This window comes from Plutella xylostella, chromosome 3 (assembly GCF_932276165.1).
Source record: "Plutella xylostella chromosome 3, ilPluXylo3.1, whole genome shotgun sequence".
Taxonomy (NCBI): Eukaryota; Metazoa; Arthropoda; class Insecta; order Lepidoptera; family Plutellidae; genus Plutella; species Plutella xylostella.
The window spans coordinates 10,725,555-10,750,150 of NC_063983.1; the positions used below are offsets into that span (position 1 = coordinate 10,725,555).

At 42.4% G+C, this 24,596-nt stretch overlaps 5 protein-coding genes and 1 non-coding gene across 6 annotated transcripts; 2 read left to right on the forward strand and 4 right to left on the reverse strand.

Annotated features, from left to right (window-relative positions):
• Window positions 1-8,142: 8,142 nt before the first annotated feature.
• LOC119693507 (vegetative cell wall protein gp1-like) lies at window positions 8,143-14,525 on the reverse strand. The gene is made up of 8 exons (XM_048625870.1): window positions 14,138-14,525; window positions 13,810-13,977; window positions 13,358-13,597; window positions 12,975-13,035; window positions 12,688-12,807; window positions 12,015-12,172; window positions 11,724-11,825; window positions 8,143-8,221 (listed from the first exon to the last, which is right to left on the reverse strand). The coding sequence occupies exons 1-8, from the start codon at window positions 14,293-14,295 to the stop codon at window positions 8,143-8,145; spliced, it is 1,086 nt and encodes a 361-aa protein (XP_048481827.1). The 5' UTR covers window positions 14,296-14,525.
• Trnad-guc lies at window positions 9,452-9,523 on the reverse strand. Its single transcript has one exon. It is a non-coding gene; the product is annotated as a tRNA-Asp (tRNA).
• A 1,481-nt stretch (window positions 14,526-16,006) lies between the features above and the next one.
• On the forward strand, window positions 16,007-18,132 carry LOC105387751. The gene is made up of 4 exons (XM_038116917.2): window positions 16,007-16,241; window positions 16,537-17,085; window positions 17,239-17,400; window positions 17,791-18,132. Exons 1-4 carry the CDS (start codon window positions 16,208-16,210, stop codon window positions 17,949-17,951), a joined length of 906 nt encoding a protein of 301 aa, XP_037972845.2. The 5' UTR covers window positions 16,007-16,207; the 3' UTR covers window positions 17,952-18,132.
• A 153-nt stretch (window positions 18,133-18,285) lies between these two features.
• Window positions 18,286-19,674, reverse strand: LOC119693446 (nucleoside diphosphate kinase 6). Its single transcript, XM_038116919.2, has 3 exons — window positions 19,322-19,674; window positions 19,080-19,240; window positions 18,286-18,733 (listed from the first exon to the last, which is right to left on the reverse strand). Exons 1-3 carry the CDS (start codon window positions 19,663-19,665, stop codon window positions 18,588-18,590), a joined length of 651 nt encoding a protein of 216 aa, XP_037972847.2. The 5' UTR covers window positions 19,666-19,674; the 3' UTR covers window positions 18,286-18,587.
• Window positions 19,675-19,772: 98 nt separating this feature from the next.
• LOC105380555 (U5 small nuclear ribonucleoprotein 40 kDa protein) lies at window positions 19,773-22,935 on the forward strand. Its single transcript, XM_038116916.2, has 6 exons — window positions 19,773-19,983; window positions 20,136-20,262; window positions 20,457-20,660; window positions 21,086-21,328; window positions 22,012-22,190; window positions 22,706-22,935. Exons 1-6 carry the CDS (start codon window positions 19,867-19,869, stop codon window positions 22,883-22,885), a joined length of 1,050 nt encoding a protein of 349 aa, XP_037972844.1. The 5' UTR covers window positions 19,773-19,866; the 3' UTR covers window positions 22,886-22,935.
• LOC119693445 (nucleoporin NUP42) lies at window positions 22,925-24,592 on the reverse strand. The gene is made up of 3 exons (XM_038116915.2): window positions 24,249-24,592; window positions 23,943-24,169; window positions 22,925-23,806 (listed from the first exon to the last, which is right to left on the reverse strand). Exons 1-3 carry the CDS (start codon window positions 24,340-24,342, stop codon window positions 23,057-23,059), a joined length of 1,071 nt encoding a protein of 356 aa, XP_037972843.2. The 5' UTR covers window positions 24,343-24,592; the 3' UTR covers window positions 22,925-23,056.
• Between the last annotated feature and the right edge of the window lie 4 nt (window positions 24,593-24,596).

Here is a 24,596-nt window from a genome sequence, read left to right on the forward strand (position 1 = left end):
AATTACTCCAGGCCAGCCAGACTGCTATCAATGTTGCTTCTGTTTGATCTAGTAAAAATGTAAGCTTTCACCATCGCCTCTCATCATTTATTAAATAAAATATAAAAATTTATCAAATTAACATACAATCCACCCTCGCTTCGTCAAACCGCCTCACCTCTTATATGAAGCCTCACCTCTAAGAAGAAGATGGTAAGAGGTAGAGTTGGTGCCACTTTCGTTACAGTATTTAGATATGGCACAGTCGAACACAACATGTTGGGAAGCGCCGACGCTAACCAATGAGCCGGGCGGTGAATGTATTTCGTTTGTTTATTAGTTCCATGATATCGGGCGCCATAAAATCATATATTTTATGTCGTGTACACATTTACTGTCGCACACGATTTTAATGTTCAAATGTTAAGTGTATGGAAGGCTTTCACGCCCACGACGCCGTCACGAGCTCGACGCTAGTTCACGGGCCGGGAGCGATTGCTTTTAGCATTAAGTCTACCTTTTGTGTTTGTTGTGTTTGGGCAATAAAGTTAAGAGTCATGGTCAATGGTTTAATAAAATTGTCATTCGTCAGATTTATCTTATCTGAACTTCCTCGAGAGTCGTGACTACGGATCTACCTCAGTACAGTAAGAATAATAATTTATTCGAAAGGGCTGCTCACTTTAGCCACTTAAAATTAATGCAAATGAGAAAAGTTTATTTCTTGTCTTCCGACGTAACTTGAACTGCACGAGTGTTTGATATTTCGTCTTGATTCCGAGCTGACGGAGCGTGAGGGACTCGACTTGTTCACGTTCACGGAGTCATATGGAGCAGGCAGGCGGGGAGATGAGGACAGATGAAAGCTGAATATAAAAAACAACGTTGAGAACCTCCGCTAACTTAAACAACATCTATAGCAAGCGCTACCTTACACTACACACTCCAAATGTTGCGGGCAAATGTAAACAATTTTACAATGGATAATATTTATATTGTGACGACTGCCAACCCAATGAAGAGATGATAATCTATAGCCACCTTCCCATCCTACACGCCTGCTGTCCACTGAGGACCATCCCATCATCTATGAGCGTGGTGACAAGGAAGCTGAATCATCAACTCTGCAGATATCTAATTATACCATCATCCCCATCATCCACCACATCTCCTGCTCCCCGTGACCCCCCGAGTTCATCAAGAGACAGTCCACTGGAAACGACGAAGGGTCCGCTACCTCGCTCCTATCTCCATCACAAGGCCCGAATATTTCAACTCCAACTAATAATTTCAATTCAGCGGGATCGCTGAAAATTTAGGAACTTTCCAGGAAATGTTCCGAGTTTCAGTTCAAATGTAGTCTTTACGAGGTAGTCGAAGTTTCGCGTTGTATCAGTCATTTCAGCTGCTGAATAGGAGAAGTCATTCTGTCTTTTGTAGGTAAGTACTTGCAAACCAGCTCACCTATTTTCGGTAAATATTATCATCATCAACCTAGACGAGCCTGAAATTTGTCTATGACGCACACTTGTTAGTGGTCTCCACTCAGGATATCTACCGGTTATCCTACTAGGTACATTTTAGATTGCAAAGTTTAATAAGTACTTACCTATCTTGATAAATAACATGGAAGTGAGCTGGGGGCCATACCCGAGGCGCCTCCGTTCCGTCAACAATAGCCAACAACCTCGAGCCTCATCTGGATTTCATTAACTCGAAACCACTCAATTGAAGGCAGCCCATTCAATCCCGGCGCTGTCTTATGAAGAAATATCGTAAAATTATATGTACAGTAATTTGTATAATCACGCCATGTCGTTAGGCAGCGGGGGCGGGCGGGGGGAGGGGGGTGCATTCAACATTGTTCGGAGATCTCTCGCATAATGAACACCTAAAACTTTACGATACCTCGCGTTCCCATCGGCTGGGCGTGTTTACGTGCATCGCCCATTTATATGGTAAAGTAAAACCTTTAAGTACTATGCATTTGTCTAGAAATTATTACTGCAAGGCACTTAAGACATACAAATCTTACCCTGGACATCGCGTGGACAGTTCAAAACCATTTCAAAACGTATCTAGTTTTGAACTGTCCACGTTTTGAATCCAAATATTCTATCGTAATTCTATCACATTTGATTAATTTCAATATCAATGTTGTTGGTTGTTCATTTAGATTGAAATTGATTAAAACTTGACTGAATATTTGGATAATGATGGGACGATAAGAATGGAGCTTTCTAAGGATATCTACTTCTAATACAATTTCTAAACTCAGTTAAAAGCATACTTAATGAGCCTCAAATGCTTGAATTGAACCCGTTATAATAAAGGGTTTAACCGATGCAGTTCAAAACGTACCTACCATGGAAGGATTTGTATGTTTTTCTATATGAAATATGTTTAACATTCTCACATTATTCCTCCTAATACAAACAATAAGATCGAAGCTGGCCGCAGCGCACGGCTGAAACAACCAGTGCAGCACATTCACTGTCAACTTTCCCACAGTCCGTGAACTAGTAAACAGAATGGTTGTCAGGTTCCTTGGCAGCCACTCTTCCATTACTGGATATTAGATATTTCATTAGATAGATATTATAATACAGAAGCTATTGCTAGTTTTATAAAGTTGAGTAGTAGTTAGCAGATTGCACGTGCACTGTGTTCCGTCCTACAGCTACCTACACGTACATAATATACAAATAAAACTAAATCCAAACATTGTTATAAATCTGCTGGCGAGCTGGGTAGACTCCATGTCGACTCTATATTTATCTCTATTTATCACACGGCTACGTAAAATATCATGATAACCATTATAACTGAAAGTAAGTTTAGGTACTTATGTTATGCTCAAGAAAATAATAATACGAACCTAGGTTTAAAAATAACATGGACATTGAATTTATATATTATGTACTTATAAGTAAGTTAGTTTACTTAGTTCGTAAACAAGTGTGCCATAGTGAGGTAATCCTCATACTGTGTAAACAACACTGACCAGAAGCTTCTACATGTTGACTCAACGATTAGTGCACCATGTCATGTACAGTCAGCAAAAGAGTTAAGTATATGAAAATCCTCCACGAGTAAACAATTTAATTTTAAGATTCACTGAAGATGGCAGGAAAAGTACTTATAAAAATATATCAACTGGCTTGTTTATGTGTATCGATAAAAAAAAGATTTATCGATCTTCCACTTGCTTCTATTAGGTATGGAGTAGGTGCTCCTAAGCATTTACATATTTATGAGAGTCATGATTGCACTGGGATTGGATCATTGTCTTTTTTTGCTGTCCATACCGAGCTCGAGCGTGCAACACTGCAACATTGTGGCACTAGCGGAGCCGCAGCCATTCAGAATATCCTGTCCCCTAGCGTTGCGTGACACGCAGTGATTGCTAAACTGAAGTAGACTCTATTGGCGATGGTGAAGGGTGATGCTGAAGATGTGCTGGCGGGTCACAGCGGGCGGCTGGTGGCCACGTGTGACCTTGAACCTTGAGGCGGAGGATACAAGACCGACGCATTGTGTGAGACCAGCGCGGTAATTATACTGACATGTCTTTGATTATCCATTGATACATTCTAGAGTTTTGTCGGGACGTTCTTTATATCGCGAATAAGAATATGAGATTGTAACCATATTTTAACGAAATAGTCTACATATTTCTCAATGTTTCTCAACTATACCCCTGCGGAATCTAGATATTATGCAGGTTTCCTCACGATGTTTTCCTTAGTGACGGTATTGTACATCAATTCCAAAGAACTCCACCAATGGAACCGTTCAAAAGTAAGTAAAGCCGTTGGAATTCTGTACGAGTACATTATGTTTGGTAAGTATATGTAAAGAAATATTATACTATTAGAATTCCTACTTATTCTTTCGCAGAGTCGCTCGCCTGACTCCGGCATCAAACTTGGAAATATAAAAATGCGAATAAACATTTGGTTAGCGGAAACTTTTCCAATAGAACGGCGCTCATGCATATTGCATCACACAGCTAGTAGACGTCCGCGGCGGCGGCGGCGGCGGCGGTGGCGGCACGGGAGCAGGACCGCTCAAATAAGGAAAAATGTTTCATCACATTATATACGCTTTTATCTACGTCATTACAGTAACAGTAAATATGAATTGCAGGTATGAACATAACATACCGAGATTGAAAAAAATAACTCAAAGTTACCTACAATGATAGGTGTTAGCATGTTCTGTCTGTAGCAAGAACAATGAGATGTGTTATTGATCGGCATAAGTGTTCGTTACACAGTTTGTGTAATAACCTATGGTTGTGACGATGTGGCCAGCGCGAGCTTCTGTGCCTCAGCGAGTACATGTAGGGTGTCTCCTTAGGAAATAGAAACACTCACTGTTCGGAAGAAAGATAAGTGTTGTGTGTGTGTGTGTGTGTGTGTGTGTGTGTGTGTGTGTGTGTGTGTGTGTGTGTGTATGTGTGTGTGTGTGTGTGCGTGTGTGTCAGTGCGGTCGCTATAGCCGGGACCGGTCCGTACAGTGGCGCCCCACCTCACCACGTAACTGTGAACTACTATGGCAAAATCATTAGAGTTACGTCTTTTAGACCGACATATCCATCTAAAAATCTCTTCTGAACACTTGGTCCGACTGCTTAGTCCGACTGATCGGACCAAGTGGAAAAAAAAGTTCACTTGGTTCGATCAGTCGGACTAAGTAGTCGGATCAAGTGTTCAGAGGGTAAAAATCGTAGTATGGTATGAATGATTTCTACATTACTACTAAAATATGTATAGAAATGTCTATAGACGGTATACACCAAACGGCACCACCGATACGTGGTCGTTCTCGCGTACTTTCTTCTCGCGAGTGATTAGAAAGGGCCGCGGCCGCCGGCGCCGCGCACCACGCCGCACGGGTTCGTGCAGCTACTACAATATATAGTCAGGCCTCGCTAATCCGGCATCCTGCTTATTTCATGTACGCACAAAAAAAAAACTAGGACCCGTCAAGCGTCGGTTTTTTCCTGTCCAGATTAGCGTGGCTCTACACTGTATACTTACTTGATTGTCCCTCTACAAACTCAAGCCTTTCATCAGCGACATCGAGAACTATTAATTACATTATCCATCCTCACTATTCACAATCACATCCCCATGCAGCGGGGATGGCGGCACCGTCAGTCGAGCTACATCATGATAGCCCACGCTCAGTGCCAAGCGTGGAGCATGGCAACCACCTTTTATAGATATAGGAGGTTGTTACACATACAGTTGCCAATATCTACCTTCTATTGAACCAGTATAAGAACTTACTTACTCATAACTTAAGGTTAATTATTTATTTGTTCATAAAGTTATAATTATAATGATTTTAATTTTACAAAAGTTTGATTTCATTATTTATTATTATCTTGCAAATTAGTGCTACGCGCTACGCCGTAGCGTGCTACGAGGCCTGCTACGCGGCCTACGGGCTACGACTGCTGGCTTTTCAGAGACTTTCTTTAATACAGGGTCAGTATGCAATAATGCATAAGCTTACAAGAAATTGGTTGAAAGTAATATTGGCTATTATGTATAATACACTCACGGGCAAAGAAACAGTTCCACTTACAAAATACAGACACGAAATAGCTTAAATTTTTATAAACATTTCATCGGATATTTGAAGAAAATGTTTACGTTTTTAGTTGCTTATATTCTGATGCACTATTAAATTTTAATGTACTTAAATATTGCAGAAGGCGTCATTTAGTTAGTTTTTTCCGTATAGGAGTAATTTGTTGATTTTCTGAATGGAACTTTTTCATTGCCCGGGAGTGTAATTGAATAATGTACTTATAAGTAAGTACCTATTAAATTATTTAACAGCAATTATTTTCATCAAAATACTTATTTTTGTGTATTATGTTTGATTTTTAATATCAAGATAATTTACTTTCATGAATAAATAGAAGTATAATTCTGAAAAATCGTTTCAAAACGTTACTTTTTAGTCATTAGCATTAGGCGCGTGGCTCATAAAAGCGTAGGCCCATTAACTTGCCTGTTTCCGCCCGCCCCGACCAGCGGAGGCTCTGCCGGCTTTTAATTATACATGAGTGATGTGCAGGCGCTGCGACCCACGTCTGATGATGTAGCTAGTAGCTACTGTAGCTATTTACGCCGATTCTGAAGACACCAATTTAATTAATGCTGCCAATTTTAAATTTTTGTTTAATTGTGTGAAAAGTTTTTCTCTGACAGAAATTTAGTTTATGTGCCGTTCTGAAATAACATTTTATCCCTTCAGAATCGACATCATTGTAGAACTATTGCCACGAGAGGCCGGGGTGCTGTCATTCCACCGTTAGTGAAAGCTCTCCTTCTTAGATATGAATTGTATTAGAGCCATCTTGCCTTGCAGGTTGTAAGTGGTATACCACAACAGATGATCGTGGATCCCCTCCCTACGTCGTGGATCCCTCTCCCGTGCAGAGCGGTCGTTCCGCCCCGCCCCGCCGCCGCCCGCCCCGCGCCGCCGCGAGGAACTAATGGAACAACTTTTAAATAAACCCCGTTTGTTTGCCGCCATAAACCTGCGATGGGCTCCACGCACGCATCTCTGTTTGTGAACCCACGCTACAAGCCATCATGAAGTGTGCAGTGGAGCTTTGAACATAACATACTTAATAATTTAATTGCATCCCCGATCAACCACAGTGATGTATTATTGTAACAATTGAGTTTAATTATGGAAAGTACAGTACTTGGTGCTCCCTTAGAATCCTATGAGACTAGAGGGGGGTTTACTATGACTGAATCACTGAACTCCATTCGAACTTCACTCGACTCGATCGACTCTGGTGTAAGGAGAAATGACTTGAGTACATTTTCATGTTTTTTAGCAAATTTCTATTTGTTTCAGACGGAAAATATATTTTTTCTTTCGCCTTCTTTTTTATAATTCAATTCAATTTGTATGTTTTTTTTATTTTAACTTTTTAACTAGCAGCCTTAACCTTATACGTTAGAGATTTTATACTTACTTACGACTATGTACCTACTATGAACCATAGTCTCTTCCCCTGCAGCGTGTGTCCGCGCTCGCGTTGATTGTGATTCCGGGCTCACCTGGCGCTGAAACTTTCAGCGGTTAATCTTACAAATTGTATTAACTGATCCGGAGCCTCGCAGCCTTCCCCGCTGAGTGCCGAGTTTGTTAGCCTGATGCCAATTTGTGGGGAGATATTACTCATACAAGGTGGGCCAAAAGTCATCATCAGTCATCAACTCATCAACCCTATTGGAAGTTACTCTAATTTGTGCAAATGGTCGCCAATTTCAAATCTGCTTTGATATTGGTGGACTAGACAAATGCAGAATACAAGTTCATTAGCCATGGAGTGATATTAACAAGAACCAGAAATATTGAGTTTACGGGTCGCCATTTTTTCGTTTTATCTGTAATTTTTCCCTGCAATATCGCGCGATTTAGCTGTTTCAGACGGTTTTTGTGGGGTTTTTTGAAGTCCCGTATCTCTGAAAGCCCTTAAGACAACATTAAACACGAGTACAAGAGTCTGTCGCCCGAAGTTCTCGCTGAAGTGATGAAAAATGCTGTAAAACGAGACCGTATTGCAATCAATTGTGACGGCGCCCATTTGATCGATATCATATTTTTGACTTTACCAATACAATTCTAAAGATTCAAATAAATATCATCAAAAACCATAATTGAAGTTTTTCGTTTAGAAAAAAAAAGAGAGCCAAACAACATCGGATGATGACTTTTGGCCCACCTTGTATTTACCTGCTGCTGGGTTACTTAAATTTTAACAAACATACATAAATATTATGCTCACGACTGTAATCCCCTGGGTAAGGTAGTAAGGGGTAGTCAGATGTGACTCGCAAGCGTCCATAGAATATGTTTTTTTTCAAGCGTCACCCGCTTTTCGCTGTACATTTGTACTCACATGATAGTGAGTACAATGCACTTAGGGCACATATCTACAATCTACATGACGTGAAGATTTCCTCACGATGGTAAATAAATCATGTACCTAGTGACCAGTTTATACATAAAATATATTACGTTATGCACTTTATTTGAGTAAAAACTGTGCTGTACTGCTGAATGTCAACTACATATTCTGTAAACACATTAATCATTGGATTTTTTTATTCATCTTCATTTTCATTTCTTCTTTTTCTTGTCGGCTTTTGCTGGTTTTGACTCTATCTTCTCCGAGTTAACTTCGTACTGAGTTTCTAGTCTGAAATAAAACAAAATAATACTTGCTTACTATAGTTACTTATCTATAAAAAAATATCAAGTACAGTTCCCCAAAATTGATAATGCACATAGAAATCTTCGTCATTGTTCGGCAACGGTCGTATTCCCGAGCGTTAGAAAACTATTATGTATTTAGAGTGGTTAAGTGCATTTTCTTCTTTCATAAATTTTAGTAGAATTATGTAATTGGTGCTTAAAGAGATAATTGATTTATCAGTAACGAAATTTGATTCGATAATTCATAATATTCCATAATATTAAAATTTACTTCGAAAATGTTACAGTTGATACTTTTCAAGTGTCTTACTGAAGCTGATGTAAAGATGGATGAAAGAAGGTTTGAATAACACAAGGTTTATATTATAAGGAGAAATGGATTTCAAACACAGGTTTACATTAAAAATTTTAAATCTCAGTTCAAAAGTATTTACAGCACTGTATTATTTCACATTAATAAAAATGTTTACATTAAAATCTCAGTTCAAAAGTATTTACAGCGCTGATCATTCACAATAATTTTACAATTACAAACTTACCCCCTTATTCATAGAAAAGTTACAATACGTTTTAACTAATAAACTGTTTTGTCCCTCTCTGTCAAAGAACAAATTGTACTTTGTCGGAGAGGGACAAAACAGTTTATTAGTTAAAACGTTCTGTAACTTCTCTATGAATAAGGGGGTTGGTCTTTTGGGTGTGGCTTTATTGGCAAAGTGAAGTCTATCAATGTGACGTATATTTTATTCTTAAATGTGCCTCATAATATGGCGTCGTCAAAAATAATTAAAGTTGAAATTAAATTCACATTTGAAAAAAATAACAAGAACGACGTGTAATTGCAGCTCTTAATAATTCCACAAAAGTAATACTGATCTTGACCTTGAGACGGTCGGTGACAGCCACCGACCGCCCAAATTGTTTTCGATTATGTGTCACATGATATTGACTACTATTTCTTTCGAACAAGGAGCAAAATGCAAGTGCTTTGTTTAACGCTGTAAGGATTCAATGATTCGGGTGTTTCCGGGAATACGACAGTTTGCGAAGATTTGCATGCGCATTATTAATATGGGAGAACTGTAAAATCTCAACAGCGAACTTGCCTTCAGAAAGTTCACTGATAAAAGTCGACACTAGTATACTTATTTAATATCATTTGTATTTTTATAATATTTTGATGCAACAAAATAACCTAAAAATAAAAAAGATTCTCTCCGGCGGGGAATCGAACCCCGGTCTCCCGCGTGACAGGCGGGGATACTGACCACTATACTACCGAAGATGTTGAGAAGGATGGTGAAATTATCGTTTATGTTATGGTGAAAATAAATGTTGACTAGATCTCGTATCAATTATTATAATCAATTTGTGATTTTTATCATAAAATAGAGAAGCAAAAATCATGCTAATTTTTGTCTCTTATTATTTATTTAAACCATTTTTGAACTTATTTTAGTGTTGTGTCTGTGTGTGTAACTGTGTATGAAATACTTATCTTTCTTTCAAAATATAACTTCATTTAAACTAAAAAATCAGCAAGCTTGCTTAATTAAATTATGCAGATCAACAGGGTTTGCATTACAGCAAAAGTGGTTTACTAAGCCGAAATGAGGGGAACAACTTTTGATCATTTGAAACTTGTGATTGGATGATCACGTGATCACGTACGTCACTTTTTCTATGGAGTAGTCTGTACACCTACCTACCTATTTTTTCTCGAATTATCGAAAGTCGTAGAACAAAAGTTGTTTAGGTTGACCCCCTGAGTCACCCCCTTCCGGCTTAGTACCAGTAGTACCACTTTTGCAACATCCTGTAGAAGTTCTTCAGAACTACCTAAAGTATCTACTGTCCATGTGCGGAGCGTTTAAAATAATGTACCATTGTACCTATTGGTGAGTTTGTCTACTTCCGGTATGGTGGTAGCATAGAGAAGTCCAAAGAAGTAATCGCAGTTCCTGCCATAATATGTACTTATACTAGCTTCTCCACCCGGGCTTCACAAGACAGACAGGGTAAAAAGTCTTGCCTGGCACTCAGAGATGATGTCTCACTTTATAGTAGGTAAGTATAGTTACATTCAGTTTATCTGTTACTAACAGAGATAAAAGTAAATAAGAAGTAACTAGGTACAAATATTTCCTCTTTACGCGTTAACATTAGTATTGGTATGATATATGCATGTATGTGGTGCATAATGCATGTATGCATGTATGCAACAGTACAGTATGCATGTATGCAACAGTATGCATGTATGCAGGGCCTCATGCAAGAGGCATCATGGTGCTGAAAGGTTCAGGGGGCGTCGACTCCGCGGTCAGTGACCCTCCGCAGGGCACCACGGCACCGCCTCAGGACACTTCCACTTATGCCTTAGCTCCAAATACATAGTCCAATACCAAGTCAGATTCAGATCCTGGTTAGTAGGTATTAGGTATATACTCTGCCACAACAACTCTAGCCTCACGCAACACCACAGTCAATGTTACCGATGTTATAATTTTATTATGTATAATATAGTCATCTGTGGTGATGTGATCTGGAGACAAAGCGACAGCTAGCCGTGGCGGGGTGACCGGGATCTCTCATAGCTCATCACATATTCGTAGGTACATGAATGTGACTTATGCCTTATGCAGCGGACGCGCCGCGCTGAGGTCACTCACCGCTTCTGGAACGTTCCTCGCCCCGGGAGCAGCTGGACCAGCGCTGCTGGCTGAATAAGTGCCGGGAATCGAATATGGGACCCTCTCAGTCATGCGAGCTAGAGCTACGCAGCCGCAACTAACTTATTGTTTAATTACAGAGGTAAGTACATTAAGGTACGTATTTGATTTCTATTCCTACCACCCTTTATGGTCTCACACAATAGTTTATTCACGTGAACTACGAATGCTGACAAGTGGTTGTGATGGAGCATTCACTCAACTCTTTTTATTATGGGAAAGTTTCAACACTAAGAACACACGTGCAAATTGAATGGAGCTTCACAATCTAAACAAAACCAGAATCTTTTACTTTGCTTTACAAAAGACCCTTAAATAGGCCAGGGTTGTTGACCCGAGGCTCTTTGTGTCGCGATTTAAAAAGTTCTGATTTGTGTATCGAATGTTTTATGAATTACCCGTGGTGCGCGGTTGTGCCTGAGCAGTGAGGGGCAGTGGACGGGGCAGTGGACAGGGCAGTGGTGCGGCGCGGGCTGCGCGCTGCACGTGGCCGGGACACTGGCCGGCCGCGGTCGTCGCCTCCTCGACACAGCTCTATGCATTATGCTCTCCACCTTTATCACCGCTTTACATTATGCTAATAACCGGTCAATTCAATGCTTACATGTTTAACAATGTGCCGCACTGCAGTCTGGTTTTAGTTAAATGTTCTCACTTGTGTAAGCATAACTAAACTATGACTTCCATGGTGCTAACGCTTGGCTGCTTTCATCCCGGGTATGTAGAGAGAGGTATAACAGTGGTGTTTATGCTCACCTGAGCGGTCGCAGCCTGCAGTGGGACAGCCGGGCGGGGGCGGGCGGGGGTGGGGGCGCCGCGCGGGGGGCGCGCACTGACCGCACCGACCGCACCGACAAGCTGGAAGTCGATAGATTTGTCATTACCATACTCTTAATGTGTAAGTATAGTAACTACCTAGTTACCTATAAATCTATGCGTACTTAAGTACTTATACGATTGGCTAAGGTCTATATTGTATTGGGGAACAGTCAAATCAGTAAAATGATGCAAAGACATTTAGGACAGCGGGAGGATGCTGCAACTTACTTGGTCTTTGCTGGCGGTGGCGGCGGCGGCGGTCGGGGCACAGCGGGGGGCGCGGGGGGCGCGGGGGCGGGGGGCGCGGTCTCGCAGGGGCGCGCTGACCACGCCTCGCCCTCGATCAGCGCGGCGGAGGGCACGCGCGGCGAGGGGCGCGGGGACACCTGCAGAGACAGGGAGATCAGCTGCTGCGCAATCAACTGCCGGCTTCCTGCCAATACACCAAATTGCTATCGTATCTCATCAGGGAACGAAATCAGATAGGCAAAGCGCCATAAAGGCTGTCTTTCCGCTTAAGAGCTTTTGGTTCTATGATGATGGCCTCCTCGCCTAGACAAGTAAACCACATAGTAGTTGACATATCCCTGCCTCCTCGTTGTATCCGACGCTAGCGACCCTGTCTATCTTTGGTTCTGCACAGTTACTGGCATAGAGTATGAGAATTCACAATTCATGCAACTAATAGCTCTTGTAATATTTTAAGGCGCTTAAATTTTTCAAGCTGGATTTACCTGATGGGACACATAAACTTCTTTTATTACTTTACTTATCTATCAGTGGGATAGCTTGATGCTCTCACACCATTCCATCAGTAGTCCTGAGACCTTAAAAGCTGATATGGCCATGGTGACGGTGTTGCGGCATGAGGCGCCGGCACCAGCACCAGGGGAGCTCTCACCGGCAGCGATGGGTCGGTGTAGTCGGTGACGCGCTGCAGCAGCTCGCTGCTCGGCGCCAGCGCGCTGCCCGACGCGTCGCGCAGCCAGTCGCCGCTGCTGTCAGAGAACCCACTGCGGGACTGACATGCAAACCAATAGTTATTGTTAGTTGGTCTTATTCAGAGTGCTATCTGAGGTAGTGTTCTATCTATAACATGGTTAAGTATATCTATCTATAAGATAAAAAGTTGCGTACATGTTACCTTTGAATTAGGAGAATAATGGTAGAGGTCATTTATTTACTTACATCTCCATAAATTACGTATGATTCTCCTTCCGATTTTGGCCATTTAATTTTTCCAGGGAACCTGAAACGTTAATTTACATGAGGCTACGTAGGCAAATGTTATTATTACTTATTATACTAGGTAACTACTGGGTTAACAGTGCGGATGCGCGAACTACGTTTATTTATCATCAAGTGGTCACAGTTCTGCTAGTGTTGCCCTCACTCTACGTATTTTGCAGCGTTATGCAGTTTGCCTAATCGGAACATGTACAATGTACTATCTTCCTTATCCCTTAAGTAGGTATATCCTTCGGTACATCTGGATAGGTTTCTCTCACTCTGTGACTGACTCTAGAGCCCAGTCTGACAATAGCAACAAGAAGAAGTTCAATAAAGTGTACCAGCATTCCCTCGGGATATCTTGTACGTCGGGGTAGTGCATCGAGTCAGCACTGGGCCCGGCGCGCGGCGGCGGCGGCGGCGCGGGGGCGGCGGGGGGGCGCACGGGCAGCGGCTGGCGCGCGCAGGCGTCGGGCGGCGCGGGCGCGGGCGGCGCCTCCGCCAGCCACGAGGCGGCGCGCCGCGGCACCGACACCGCCGGCCACGAGCCCTCCTCGCCGGGGTCGTGGCGGTAGAAGTACCTGCAGCATGCATGGGAGATCCTCGTGCATCATGAAAATGATTGGAGAGCGCCAGATGGTTTATTGACATTTTACATTACCTACTGATAATTTTAACGTTGAGGTAGTAATAATGATATGTACCTCTCTTTTGCTCTAGGCCTCGTGGTCTCTTGTTAGAAAAGTAAGTACCTACCGAAGACGGCCATGAGGTTTAATGATAGCGTGCTGACCAGTCGATGACCTGCAGCGCGGCGGTGGCGGCGCAGCGGGCGGCGAGGCGCGCGCGCGCGGCGGGCGGCGGCCGCGCGGGGGCCGGCTGGGCCAGGGCGCCCTGCAGCAGCTGCTCGCGCACCTCCAGCACCACCATGTCCGCGTCCTCCTTGCTGAATATCTCCGACCTACGAGTCAACATTCGTTGCTGGTCAGAGGTGACTTCCATGGGTTTGGAGCCACTGGATTGAATAAACGCGAGTCTATCTCGAGACCATGAATGAATAATTATCTTCTATCCCTGGCTCAACTTATGTAGATCTATAATAAGCATGTTGGAACGCTTACCAAGATCGCTCGGGCAAATCCTGCGACATCGACGATAGCAGCCGGGATTCATCCACAACTGATAATTTTCTGCTAATCCTACTGGTTTTATACTTATTCCATTCAGACTTATGCTTCCCGTTCTCGACTTCAATACTGCTGATATCTCTGTGACTCATGTTGAATGAAGCACTGCTTGCTGTTGCTGTTGCAGCTGGTAGGTAAGTTTTAACTTCAACCTTTCCTGGTTTTAAGTTTTAGGCTTTCAGGCATTCAATCACAGCATTCAATCACTCGAGTTTTATATATGAGTTTTATTTATTTACGATCCTTGTCGAACTCAGAATAATAACCCCCCACAGAGTAGGTATGTAACGCCCGCCCTCGCATTGCGATCAGAGGTTAGAATATTGAACAGCGTTGCCAGAATGTTACAAAAGTAACATTTTACGTTACTTTTGACCCTCTTGTGTTACCTCCATGTTACACGACTCAATATGTTATATTTGCGTTACTTTTTAGATTTTACAGGATTTTTTTTTTTAATGAAACGCCTCCAAGAATGATACATTTTTTTGTTTGTTACGTTGGCTTGTACTTGATTTTGTGAATTGACTAACGGTGTGAAAATCTTTCAACTTCATCGTGCCGCATATTCACTCACTCGCGTGAGTCGAGTGTATTTCGCAATCTTCCATCCCGGTTTCTTGGCGTGCGAACAAGTGAGTCAAGTGAGTTCTGTCTGACTAGCAGCGAATCGATCAGTCGGTACTTTTTTCAAAGTACCTACTTATGTGTCGTTGTTATTTTTTTTGTAATTTGCGTTGTGATTTGTTAAGTAAATGTTGCATTCATTATTTTGACCCAATAAAAATAAATGAGTTCGTTTTTTATATGGAATCAGTAATTTAATAACAAGTCGTGTTTGCAACTGAAATAAGTTTTGACTGACATTGACTGTATGTTTTTGCTTTTTTAAATTTTACCGAATAGGATAAAAACATTATTTTACTTTTTGTATAATAAACTGCCATAATAAGTATTGTGTCGTTTTCCTTATTTAAAAAGGTCATGTTACTTTTCTCGGGAAAATGTTACTTTTTGATCTGATTCGTGTTATATTTGACTATCTGCCACTGGCAACACTGATATTGAAGGCATCTCGCTCAACGCTTCAAAGCAAAAATTAAAACATACTTAATTAAAATTTGGCTTGAACTCGTGAACTCAACTCATAATTTATTTCCACCTACCAAGTACCTAATGGGTTATCGTGCCTGAATGATCCCATTCTTATCTGCGTACCGTATTTAATTTAGATTTTTGGGATTAATCACCTAGGAAATGGTGATGATAAAATATCAACAATCAATCAATACATCTATTCTATTTTGTTGCTGCTACCCCACTTAGCTTTTCGTATTTGCCATAACTGCCATGTATGGTCAGTATATTCGCCAAACACAAGTTGCCTATATGGCAAATATAGCCAATAGAAGTTTTGGCAAATACATATGCCAAGTGGGGTGCCAGCATATAATAATATTAAATTTTTAAACGCATCTGCCCCCGTATTTTGTAACTTTTTGAGAGTTAGCAACCGGTGATAATTGGTATGAACTTAGAGACTTATTAACCGAAAACACCAAAAATCTTAGTGAAAGAAATATGCAAGAAGCCTACCAATATATCCTTACATTCAACATAAAGGTTTGTGAAATCAGATAAGTCAGTAAAAAGTTATTAATTAATAATGCTCTAAGTTGTCAGCCATTTTATACCAACCAACCCCACTCGGAGTTACATAATACGGGGGCAGAGTACCCTTTTCGAAAAACTTACAATCATAGACAAAATTTTATTGAAATGACACTTTAAAAATAGAAGTGAAGTTGACATTTGACACAAACATAAACTGAGAAAAAAACGATCGTGAATTTTCAAAAGTCAACGAAATTTATTTTGAAATATTTAAAAGTGTTAAAATACTTACTATGATTACGATTTTGATATGGTAAAATCTTAGGACTGATTTATAGCTAAATAATGAGTGTATATTTTCTGTGCCTTGACTTTGATAGCGTTTGAATTATGTATACTTTGAAAGGGATATTTCCTGAGCCAAGTAAGTATACCGATTCTATGCCATTGTTTTTATTTTGCACCTGTGCCAAAGAAAAGATATTAGAAAAGGCGAAGTAAATAAATGTAATAGTGCTTACCTCATTTAAAAAGTCTAAAATTAAATAAGTAGGTATGTGTAGAACTAGTTGGTCACCTTTCATTGGAAATCCACTGGTACTTATTTAGGTACTCTGTTCCTTACTACTTACTAGCATTTAATTAACTTTTATAAATTTAAATTCTGGACATTCCTGGAACTCTTCTTAACTGAAGTTACTTCTTATGACTATTTACAGAAAAGGAGCAAAAAAGGAACTTTATCAGGGAGAATAAGAAACAGCTGAAGAGTTTACAAAGCAAGGAGCCCCGCACAGCGCCGCGGCCCGCCTCCCGGCCTCCCCCGCACCCCCAGCGGGCCCCGGGGGCGGCACCCATGCGTCCGGACACTCTCACCACAAAATCAAAAAAAGTTACCAATGTTCAAATTAAAAAAGGTGACATGGCCGAATTCCTTAAAAGAAAAGAACAGAGACACAAACATCAAGAAGAATCCACGGAGGAGGAAGAGGACCAAGATGTGAAGCTCACTGAATCTGCCGGCACACTGCGGGACATGGGATGCCAGACGATAGAATCAAATCTGGCTCAATCATTTGCAGAAGGAACTAAATTAACAGTGCTGTATCCAAGGAAGCAAGATGACACAGATGGCAAGTCTAAGGCTAGTGGGGACATGGCCAGCCACCTTTTGGATAGAGACTCAGAGTTATTTGAAGCGGACAAGCGCAGCCGCTTAACGGCTATTTTAGAAAGAAAAGACAATAAGGACCCCTATCTCCCATCAGGTAAAACCTCACACTTATGTAACATATAACCATAACTATACCATATTATATACATACTGAGCTGTAAATCTATGTATATTCCTCTTACTCTAAGTGGATTGGAAACTCCCACATAAATATCATGCCTAAATGGACAGTTCTTTCCTCTTCCAGGTTACCAGAAAGGCGTAGTGCCGAAGTACCTGCGGGAGCGGCGGGAGTCGGAGGCGGGGGCGGGGGCGCGGGGGGCGGGGCCGGGGGACGCCGAGTGCCCCCCGGGCCACGTCGCACTGCCCGACACCGAGCGCAAGGAGACACTGCGCATGCTCAGGAATAGTAAGTTCAAAAGGCTTGAGATAGAATGGTTACTGATATTTCCAACAGTAGATGATGATGATGACGATTTGATTACATATAGGTACTCAAAATTGCATGAGAATTCAATGGTTTCAAAGTGTACTAAATTGTACTTATGGTACTTAATTGTAAGAAAGATAAGATTTGTAAATTATGTAATGATGAACTCCATCAATTGATGAAATCCCTTGCACCATTCTCAAAACAAAACAAATGTATTTTATGCAAAATCCTCTCTGAAGGCCACAAAAGGAGATAGATACCTACTGAATTTTTCGCAATTTTCGTCGTTTTCGTCCTAGAGTGAGCCTCACAGAGTGATGAATATCCCTGCCTTGCAATTGATGACATTAATTTGTCCTGTATCAGGTTTTGCGGAGCTGGTGAGCGAGCTGAACAAGCTGCCGGTGCGCACGGACTCGCTGCGCACGCGCACGCGCAAGATGGAGCTGGAGCGGCAGCTGGCCAAGCTCGAGGACGGCATCAAGGTGTTCTCGCGCCCGCGCGTCTTCGTGCGCATCGGCGAGTAGCCCTGCTGATGTACTTCATGCACACGCTCGCATCAGAAGCTAAATTAACTGTAGATAGTTTGCATGATAAATAAATTTGATCTCACATAATATGAAGTTGATAAAAATTTACATAATTAATGAATTGTATAATGTGACTGTATGTTGTATGGTTAATTAATATACATGTAATGTTTGTTTACCTTCAGTGTTTCTGTTAATGTTTTTGGCATGTGATTTAATTATAGTAACTTAAATTTTACTTTGTACATAGTTATAATCATATAATACCTAGGACCAAGTTGTAGTTAAAAACTTTATCAGGGCTCTGATAAGGGGATGAAATAAACATAGGTTAAACAGAAGATAACATTTATATTTGAACTAATTAGTAATACAAGATTAGTACATATTGCTTTATCTTTGATATTCAATATCTAAATAAATGTTATATTTTACAACAAAGTGCATTTTGATTCTTCATCTCAAAGCTATCTCATGCTGCATAGCAGCTACAGGTGTGCCAGGACATTTGTGTCGGGCCCACCTCAGCAGCCACAGATTAACTAATGGAGATCTACAGTCCTCCTAGGATTGCCTACGCCCTCAGGGATTTCTCAACATTTCACACAATTTTATTGTTCTATCTATAATCTTCTAGAGTTTTCTCACATGTTGAAACAGGTAGTCATTGAATATAATAGGTCCTTTCCTAAACATCACTTCATCAGTGTGGTGCCAGTCATAGAAGGAGAATTCTGGGAAAAAGAACTTGATCTCTCTTTCAGCTGATGCTGGAGAGTCTGAAATAAAGGAAAGTTTCCATGAACAAGTAAGCCTTCACTTCAACAGCCTTATAAAGCACAATTTAATCATACTGGTAAAGAATCTGCTGAATAGTATAAAATCTGTACTAATCCAGAGTGAATTGCATCATCTAGCCTTGGCCTTTGGCTAGCAGCTATAATATCAGAGTGAGCAGTGGACATCTTTAGGACTGGCATTAACAATAAAGGATAATAGGATAAAAATTGTAGGTGACTCGTAGGAGAGGAAAATAAAAGGTATTATGTAACTAAGATAGATTCTGAAGAACTGAATGCCCTTTTCAGGCAAGATGCATATACAAAGAGTGCATGAGATGGTGACCTGAGCCGTGCGCCACGTTCCGTGTGTCGGAGATGCCGAAGAGCGCGCGCAGGCACGCGGGCTGCAGGAACTGCGCCCGCAGCGCCGCCGTGGGGCCCAGCGCGCGCCGCCAGCCCGCCACCGCGCCGCCGCCGCCCAGCACGTGCACGTCCACGCTCCCGCTGCAACACACCACCCACTCACTGCTTACACTGCTCGTGACATCATCACTAACTGAACACAAGTCTCACCTCAGAACTAACCTACACATGAACGTCACGAGCCGATTGTAGAAGAACTTCCCCATGTGCTCCTTGTAAAAATTGCTAGCAGTCTCCTTGTCCAGGGAAACCCTCTTGGTTTTAACGACTATGAATTTATTTTTTATTTCATTTCTTATGTATGAAAGGGCAACTGGATTTTTCACAGCGTGGGGTTTGATTATCGCTAGAGTTAATTCTAATCGTACCATAGTTGGTAATGGTTTTGTTATTAATTTCCAGGTTATTTCATTCACAATATACTCAAAAACACGTAAAGATATTGCAATTAAATTAAAATCGTAAACATTTCGTTTCGAATATTTCATCACAGCTGATTTTGACATATTTCTACCACAGACCCGAAATTGCTTGTAAAACCAAAACCTGACACTGACAGATTGCAACTCGGTCTGTGTCATAGACTAATATTGTGTGTGTAGTGGTCTGTGTAGCAAAAAAAAAAGTTCATGAGTTGATGGTTGTTTTGGGATTTGCGTTGTTTTATTGTTATTTCTCAGTAATAAATTGAAAATACAATACATAAAATGCCAGAAATGGAGACAAAACGGAAGGCGGACGACTATTCAGTTGTTCCTGCAAAGAAGACTCGTCATGAAATCTCCGTCGTCGGCACAAGAGAAAAAGCGGTGGTAACCTCTGCGGTAAACAAACTTCCTATACCTTATAACTCCTGCTACTAGCAGATGTTTCAATACATTATGTGCATCCATAAACGAATGATTATTGAGTACATAGTATCACTGTTTACCATGTACTAATTCTTTGAATAAGTATGTGCCTATTCTACTTCTAGGTGCCGCGAACGTCCAACCTGCACGCGCCCATCATGCTGCTGGAGGGGCACCAGGGGGAGATCTTCACCGCGCAGTTCCACCCCGAGGGGAAGCACATCGCCTCCGCCGGCTTCGACAGACAAATATGTGAGGCCTACTTCATCATTATGCTAACCATTCATTGGAATTACCAATAAAAACATTGGTTTTACTGTCTGTATATAATTATATTAAGATTATTATACACAGACAGGGCTAAAACCCTTCCTTCATTGGAGATAAAAAATTATGCCTTCTATGTAAGTGGTACAGTGTTTCACAAAACATTTCCGATTTTTCAGTTATATGGAATGTGTATGGGCAGTGCGAGAACATAATGGTGATGAAGGGCCACACGGGCGCCATCATGGAGCTGTGCTTCTCCCCGGACGGGGGCCACATTAGCACCGCCTCCACCGACAACACACTCGCTGTGTGGGACCTGCCCACCGGCACGCGCATTAAGAAACTCAAGGGACACACCAACTTCGTCAACTCTGTCTCAGGTGATACTTCGTGATGATAACATTGCTTGCAATAATCCTTATTTATAAATAGGATAATACCAATAAACTAACTAGTTACTAACATCATACTAATTTACAAGGCTCATTGTGGCTGAGTGATTGTACTATTGTACCTACCTTAAACATCCAGGGTGCAGCAAGTTCCCACTCTGACTAGCTAATCCTATCACATACATACACAGTCATAATTAAATATGCTCACGACTAATCCCCAAAGGGGTGGTCAATGGTGACTTGCAAGCCACCCCCTTTTTGCTGTACATTTATTTTGTACTTACATGATATCACTATGAAAATCCTTGTCTAGGTCTAAACCTGGACTCCCTGACTCTCTAGTTTTAAATACGCATCTGCACAGTTAGTTGCAAAATATAAGGAGGCTATAACATAGTAATGTGTGGCAGGCGCGCGGCGCGGGCCGGAGCTGCTGGTGTCGGGCTCGGACGACGGCTCCGTGAAGCTGTGGGACGTGCGTCAGCGCAACCCCGCCGCCTCGCTGGACGCCACCTACCCCGTCACCGCCGTGCTCTTCAACGACACCGCGGAGAAAGTCATCTCCGGCGGCATCGACAACGTCATCAAGGTCTGGGACATCAGGAATAAGGAGATTTCATATAAAGTCAAAGGACACACGGATACTGTTACAGGTGAGTTGTCGTATTACATCAATTTAGCTAACCATAGAATAAGCCCGTATTTTAACGAGATGAATAGCAGGATCAGGAACCCTTTTCTACACTCTACCCTTGTAGGGATGTATGTAATAGCATAAGGGTCAATTCAGACGTACAACAACCACATCACAACCACGCTGTGTGGTCGGGCGTATATTTTGTATTGAAAATGAATAATCCAATTCACACGTGCCACATTTTGCTGTTGTCATCGACCACCTGTTTAATACGACCACATCGCAACCACATCGCGTCGGCAACGCCACCGCGGCCACCTGCTCTCCCTATTAACTGCATACGACCACGTGGTTCCCACATCGCAACGACAGCGACAACACAACCACATCGACATTTTGTCGCTGCCACAACGCAACTGCAAAAAGCCGCTGTCACACATCGTAACCACATTATGTCGCTGCGACGTGGTGTGGTTGTGGTACGTGTGAATTGACGCTAAGTTGTATTCTTTGAATAAAGATTTATTCTATCCTATTCTATTACAACAAATGACTATCGATTTTTTTGCGTCAAACAAACACTTAGGCGAATGAGCATCTTCGACTGAGAATGCTCAAGTAGAAATAAAGGAGGTTTTTTGTAAGTGCGTCAAATAAATTTGTAACTATCTTGATGGTGGTTGTGTTTCGCATGTGCAGGGCTGGCGCTGTCGGAGGACGGGTCGTACCTGCTGTCGAACGCGATGGACAGCACGCTGCGCATCTGGGACGTGCGTCCGTTCGCGCCGGCCGAGCGCTGCGTGAAGCTGCTGTCGGGCCATCAGCACAACTACGAGCGCGACCTGCTGCGCTGCGCCTGGGCAAGAGACGGCTCCAAGGTACACGCTACACGCTTATACAGGGTGTCCCTTAAGTAGCGGAGTGGAGAAGCATTTTTTCTTTCGAGAATTTCCAAAAGTCTAAGAATAAACTTGTTTAGATTGACTCCCTGAGTTCCCTTAGTTAGTAAGCCCTTTCCGTTGGTCCACTATTTATGAAAAACCCAGTATATGTATTACGTCACCAAATTATAACTCGCTTCCGTGTGCATTGGCCATTATTAAATTTGTGCTTGCATCAAATGAGGTGTAGCTGATTTAGTGCAAACGACTAGAGTTCTTTCAGGCCTTCAGTGTGGCCTGTAATATTCATGCCACAGAGATGTCTGAGTCATAAGCACCCCTAATTTAGGTATTTTAATGAAATTTAGGGCTGGTCTTACAAGTTTACAGTAGCACTTGTAGACTGGAATTTGAAATGAAACCTTAATTTAAACACTGGATATCCTAATTGTATATCTGTTATAGTATACAAACAATAGAGAATGTGTAGTAACCATGAGTTGTTGGTGCAGGTGTCGGCGGGCTCGGCGGACCGGCACGTGTGGGTGTGGTGCACGACGTCGCGGCGCGCGCTGCTGCGGCTGCCGGGCCACCGCGGCGCCGTCACGGCCGTGGCCTTCCACCCGCGCGAGCCCGTGCTGCTCTCCGCCTCCAGCGACAAGACGCTCTATCTGGGCGAGATACAGAACTAGGATACATTCGGATTTAACTTAATAAAATAATAGCTTTAATTGTATTTGTACATCTGTGTTATTTATTTACTTCCTCCACCTCAGTCACAAAGTGACTCGTAATGTCAGAGGCTTGTAATTTGGGTCCTTGAATCCTTGTTGTGTACGCTAGTTGTCCCGCCCGTCAGCTGGTCACACACACAGCTCCCGCGGCGGCGCGCGCTCTGGGATGAGCCCCAGAGTGAACTCGGCGGCGCTGAACGACGCCAGCTCCTCCGCCGCCAGCTCGTCCGCCGCCGAGTACGCGCCCGCCGCCCCCCCCGCCCCCGCCGCCGCCCCCGCCGCGGCTGAACCAAACACACTCGGCGCCGCTGCAGGAGGCTGCTGGCCAAAGAAGCTGTTTGCATTGGCTTGCGCAAACACATTACTGGGATTTTGGGCAAATGTATTATTACTATTTTGTTGATTAAATACACTATTGTTTTGTCCAAACACAGATTGACTAGGTGCTTCTTGTTTTTGAAAGACATTTGCCGACTGGGCAGCTCCAAATGAAGGGTTCTGTTGGCCGAAGGTGGGGGTCGGTGCTGGTGGCCCAAATAACTGTTGAGATGCACTGGCGAAAATGCTGCTAGGGTTCGATTGCTGTTGGGTGCCTCCAAAAACATTCTGGTTAGCTTGTGCAAATATTGATTTGGCTGCCACATTCTCAGTGGGTGTTGCAAATGCTGATGCACTGCTTTGTCCAAATACTGAATTACTTTGTGCTGCGCTCCTGAATAAAGATGAAGCTGTAGAATTATTTTGTGTATTGGCGAATGGCGCCGCGACGGGCTCCCCCCGGTACAGACTGCGCAGGGTGCTCACTAAACTGGGGCTTGGTTGAAGAAGTTGTTCATGTTTAGATTTAGCTTCCTGAAGTAGATTATTGAATTGAGTAATCTGAAACATAAAATAATAATACGATTACATATCTTTATAACCTTGACCTAAACAAAACAATTAACTCATTTTGTTCATTGAAAGAAACATTCTATTAAGTAATAGGTACCTACAATACATGTATGAAGTGTCTTACAGTTTGGTTGAGTGTGTTGTTGGCCCGCGCCTCGTAGACGGCGAGGCGCGCCTCCTCGGGGGACACGTCGCGCAGGCCCGGCAGGTTCGCCTTCTCCTTGAAGGGGGCGTAGGCGGAGAGCAGCCACTGACCGCCGCGCAGCGCCGCGCGCGCGTCCGCCGCCGCCTGCGCCGCCAGCTGCTCGTCCGACACCGCCTCCGCGCCGCCCGCGCCCCCGCCCGCGCCCGCTGCAACCACCACCATGCACGTCATACATCTACTCCAACTTCATTTATGATAGTAAACAGGCCATGTTCGTAATCTTACCTTGATACGAATATTTTGAACTATACACATGCTCAAATCTACAACTTTGGCCATAGCGGCAGGAGCCTTGTTGAAAAAACTTGCAAACAACCATTTCGTACTTTACTACTTATAAAAATAATTATCCTATGCACTTCTAGGTCTTCTAGTCTCGTTGTGTTCACGTCTAAGTAATTCGATAGTAGTAGTGGGTAAATTTGTAATAAATTGTTTCACACACTAAGCACAGATTAGGGAACTAAGTGGAATTTATATTTTGATACAAAACGAAAATATTTTTTCAAAAACAATAACAAACGAAAGGAAAGGTTACAAACAAAGGTTAGGTTTATACTTTATTTTGTCTCA

Coding starts and splice junctions, on each gene's coding strand:
- LOC119693446 (XM_038116919.2), bottom strand. CDS start 19,665: ATGTCAAAATCAGCTGTGATGAAATATTCGAAACGAAATGTTTACGAT. Junction 19,241..19,321: donor CTCGTGACGTTCATGTGTAG/GTTAGTTCTGAG, acceptor GGTGTGTTGCAG/CGGGAGCGTGGACGTGCACG. Junction 18,734..19,079: donor GAACGTGGCGCACGGCTCAG/GTCACCATCTCA, acceptor CCTTTATTTCAG/ACTCTCCAGCATCAGCTGAA.
- LOC105380555 (XM_038116916.2), top strand. CDS start 19,867: ATGCCAGAAATGGAGACAAAACGGAAGGCGGACGACTATTCAGTTGTT. Junction 19,984..20,135: donor AAGCGGTGGTAACCTCTGCG/GTAAACAAACTT, acceptor TTCTACTTCTAG/GTGCCGCGAACGTCCAACCT. Junction 20,661..21,085: donor CTTCGTCAACTCTGTCTCAG/GTGATACTTCGT, acceptor AATGTGTGGCAG/GCGCGCGGCGCGGGCCGGAG.
- LOC119693445 (XM_038116915.2), bottom strand. CDS start 24,342: ATGGTTGTTTGCAAGTTTTTTCAACAAGGCTCCTGCCGCTATGGCCAA. Junction 24,170..24,248: donor TTCAAAATATTCGTATCAAG/GTAAGATTACGA, acceptor TGGTGGTTGCAG/CGGGCGCGGGCGGGGGCGCG. Junction 23,807..23,942: donor ACAACACACTCAACCAAACT/GTAAGACACTTC, acceptor TTTATGTTTCAG/ATTACTCAATTCAATAATCT.
- LOC105387751 (XM_038116917.2), top strand. CDS start 16,208: ATGTATACTTTGAAAGGGATATTTCCTGAGCCAA. Junction 16,242..16,536: donor AGGGATATTTCCTGAGCCAA/GTAAGTATACCG, acceptor GACTATTTACAG/AAAAGGAGCAAAAAAGGAAC. Junction 17,401..17,790: donor ACTGCGCATGCTCAGGAATA/GTAAGTTCAAAA, acceptor GTCCTGTATCAG/GTTTTGCGGAGCTGGTGAGC.
- LOC119693507 (XM_048625870.1), bottom strand. CDS start 14,295: ATGAGTCACAGAGATATCAGCAGTATTGAAGTCGAGAACGGGAAGCAT. Junction 13,978..14,137: donor GATTTGCCCGAGCGATCTTG/GTAAGCGTTCCA, acceptor GTTGACTCGTAG/GTCGGAGATATTCAGCAAGG. Junction 8,222..11,723: donor TGCAGGCTGCGACCGCTCAG/GTGAGCATAAAC, acceptor GTTTTATTTCAG/ACTAGAAACTCAGTACGAAG.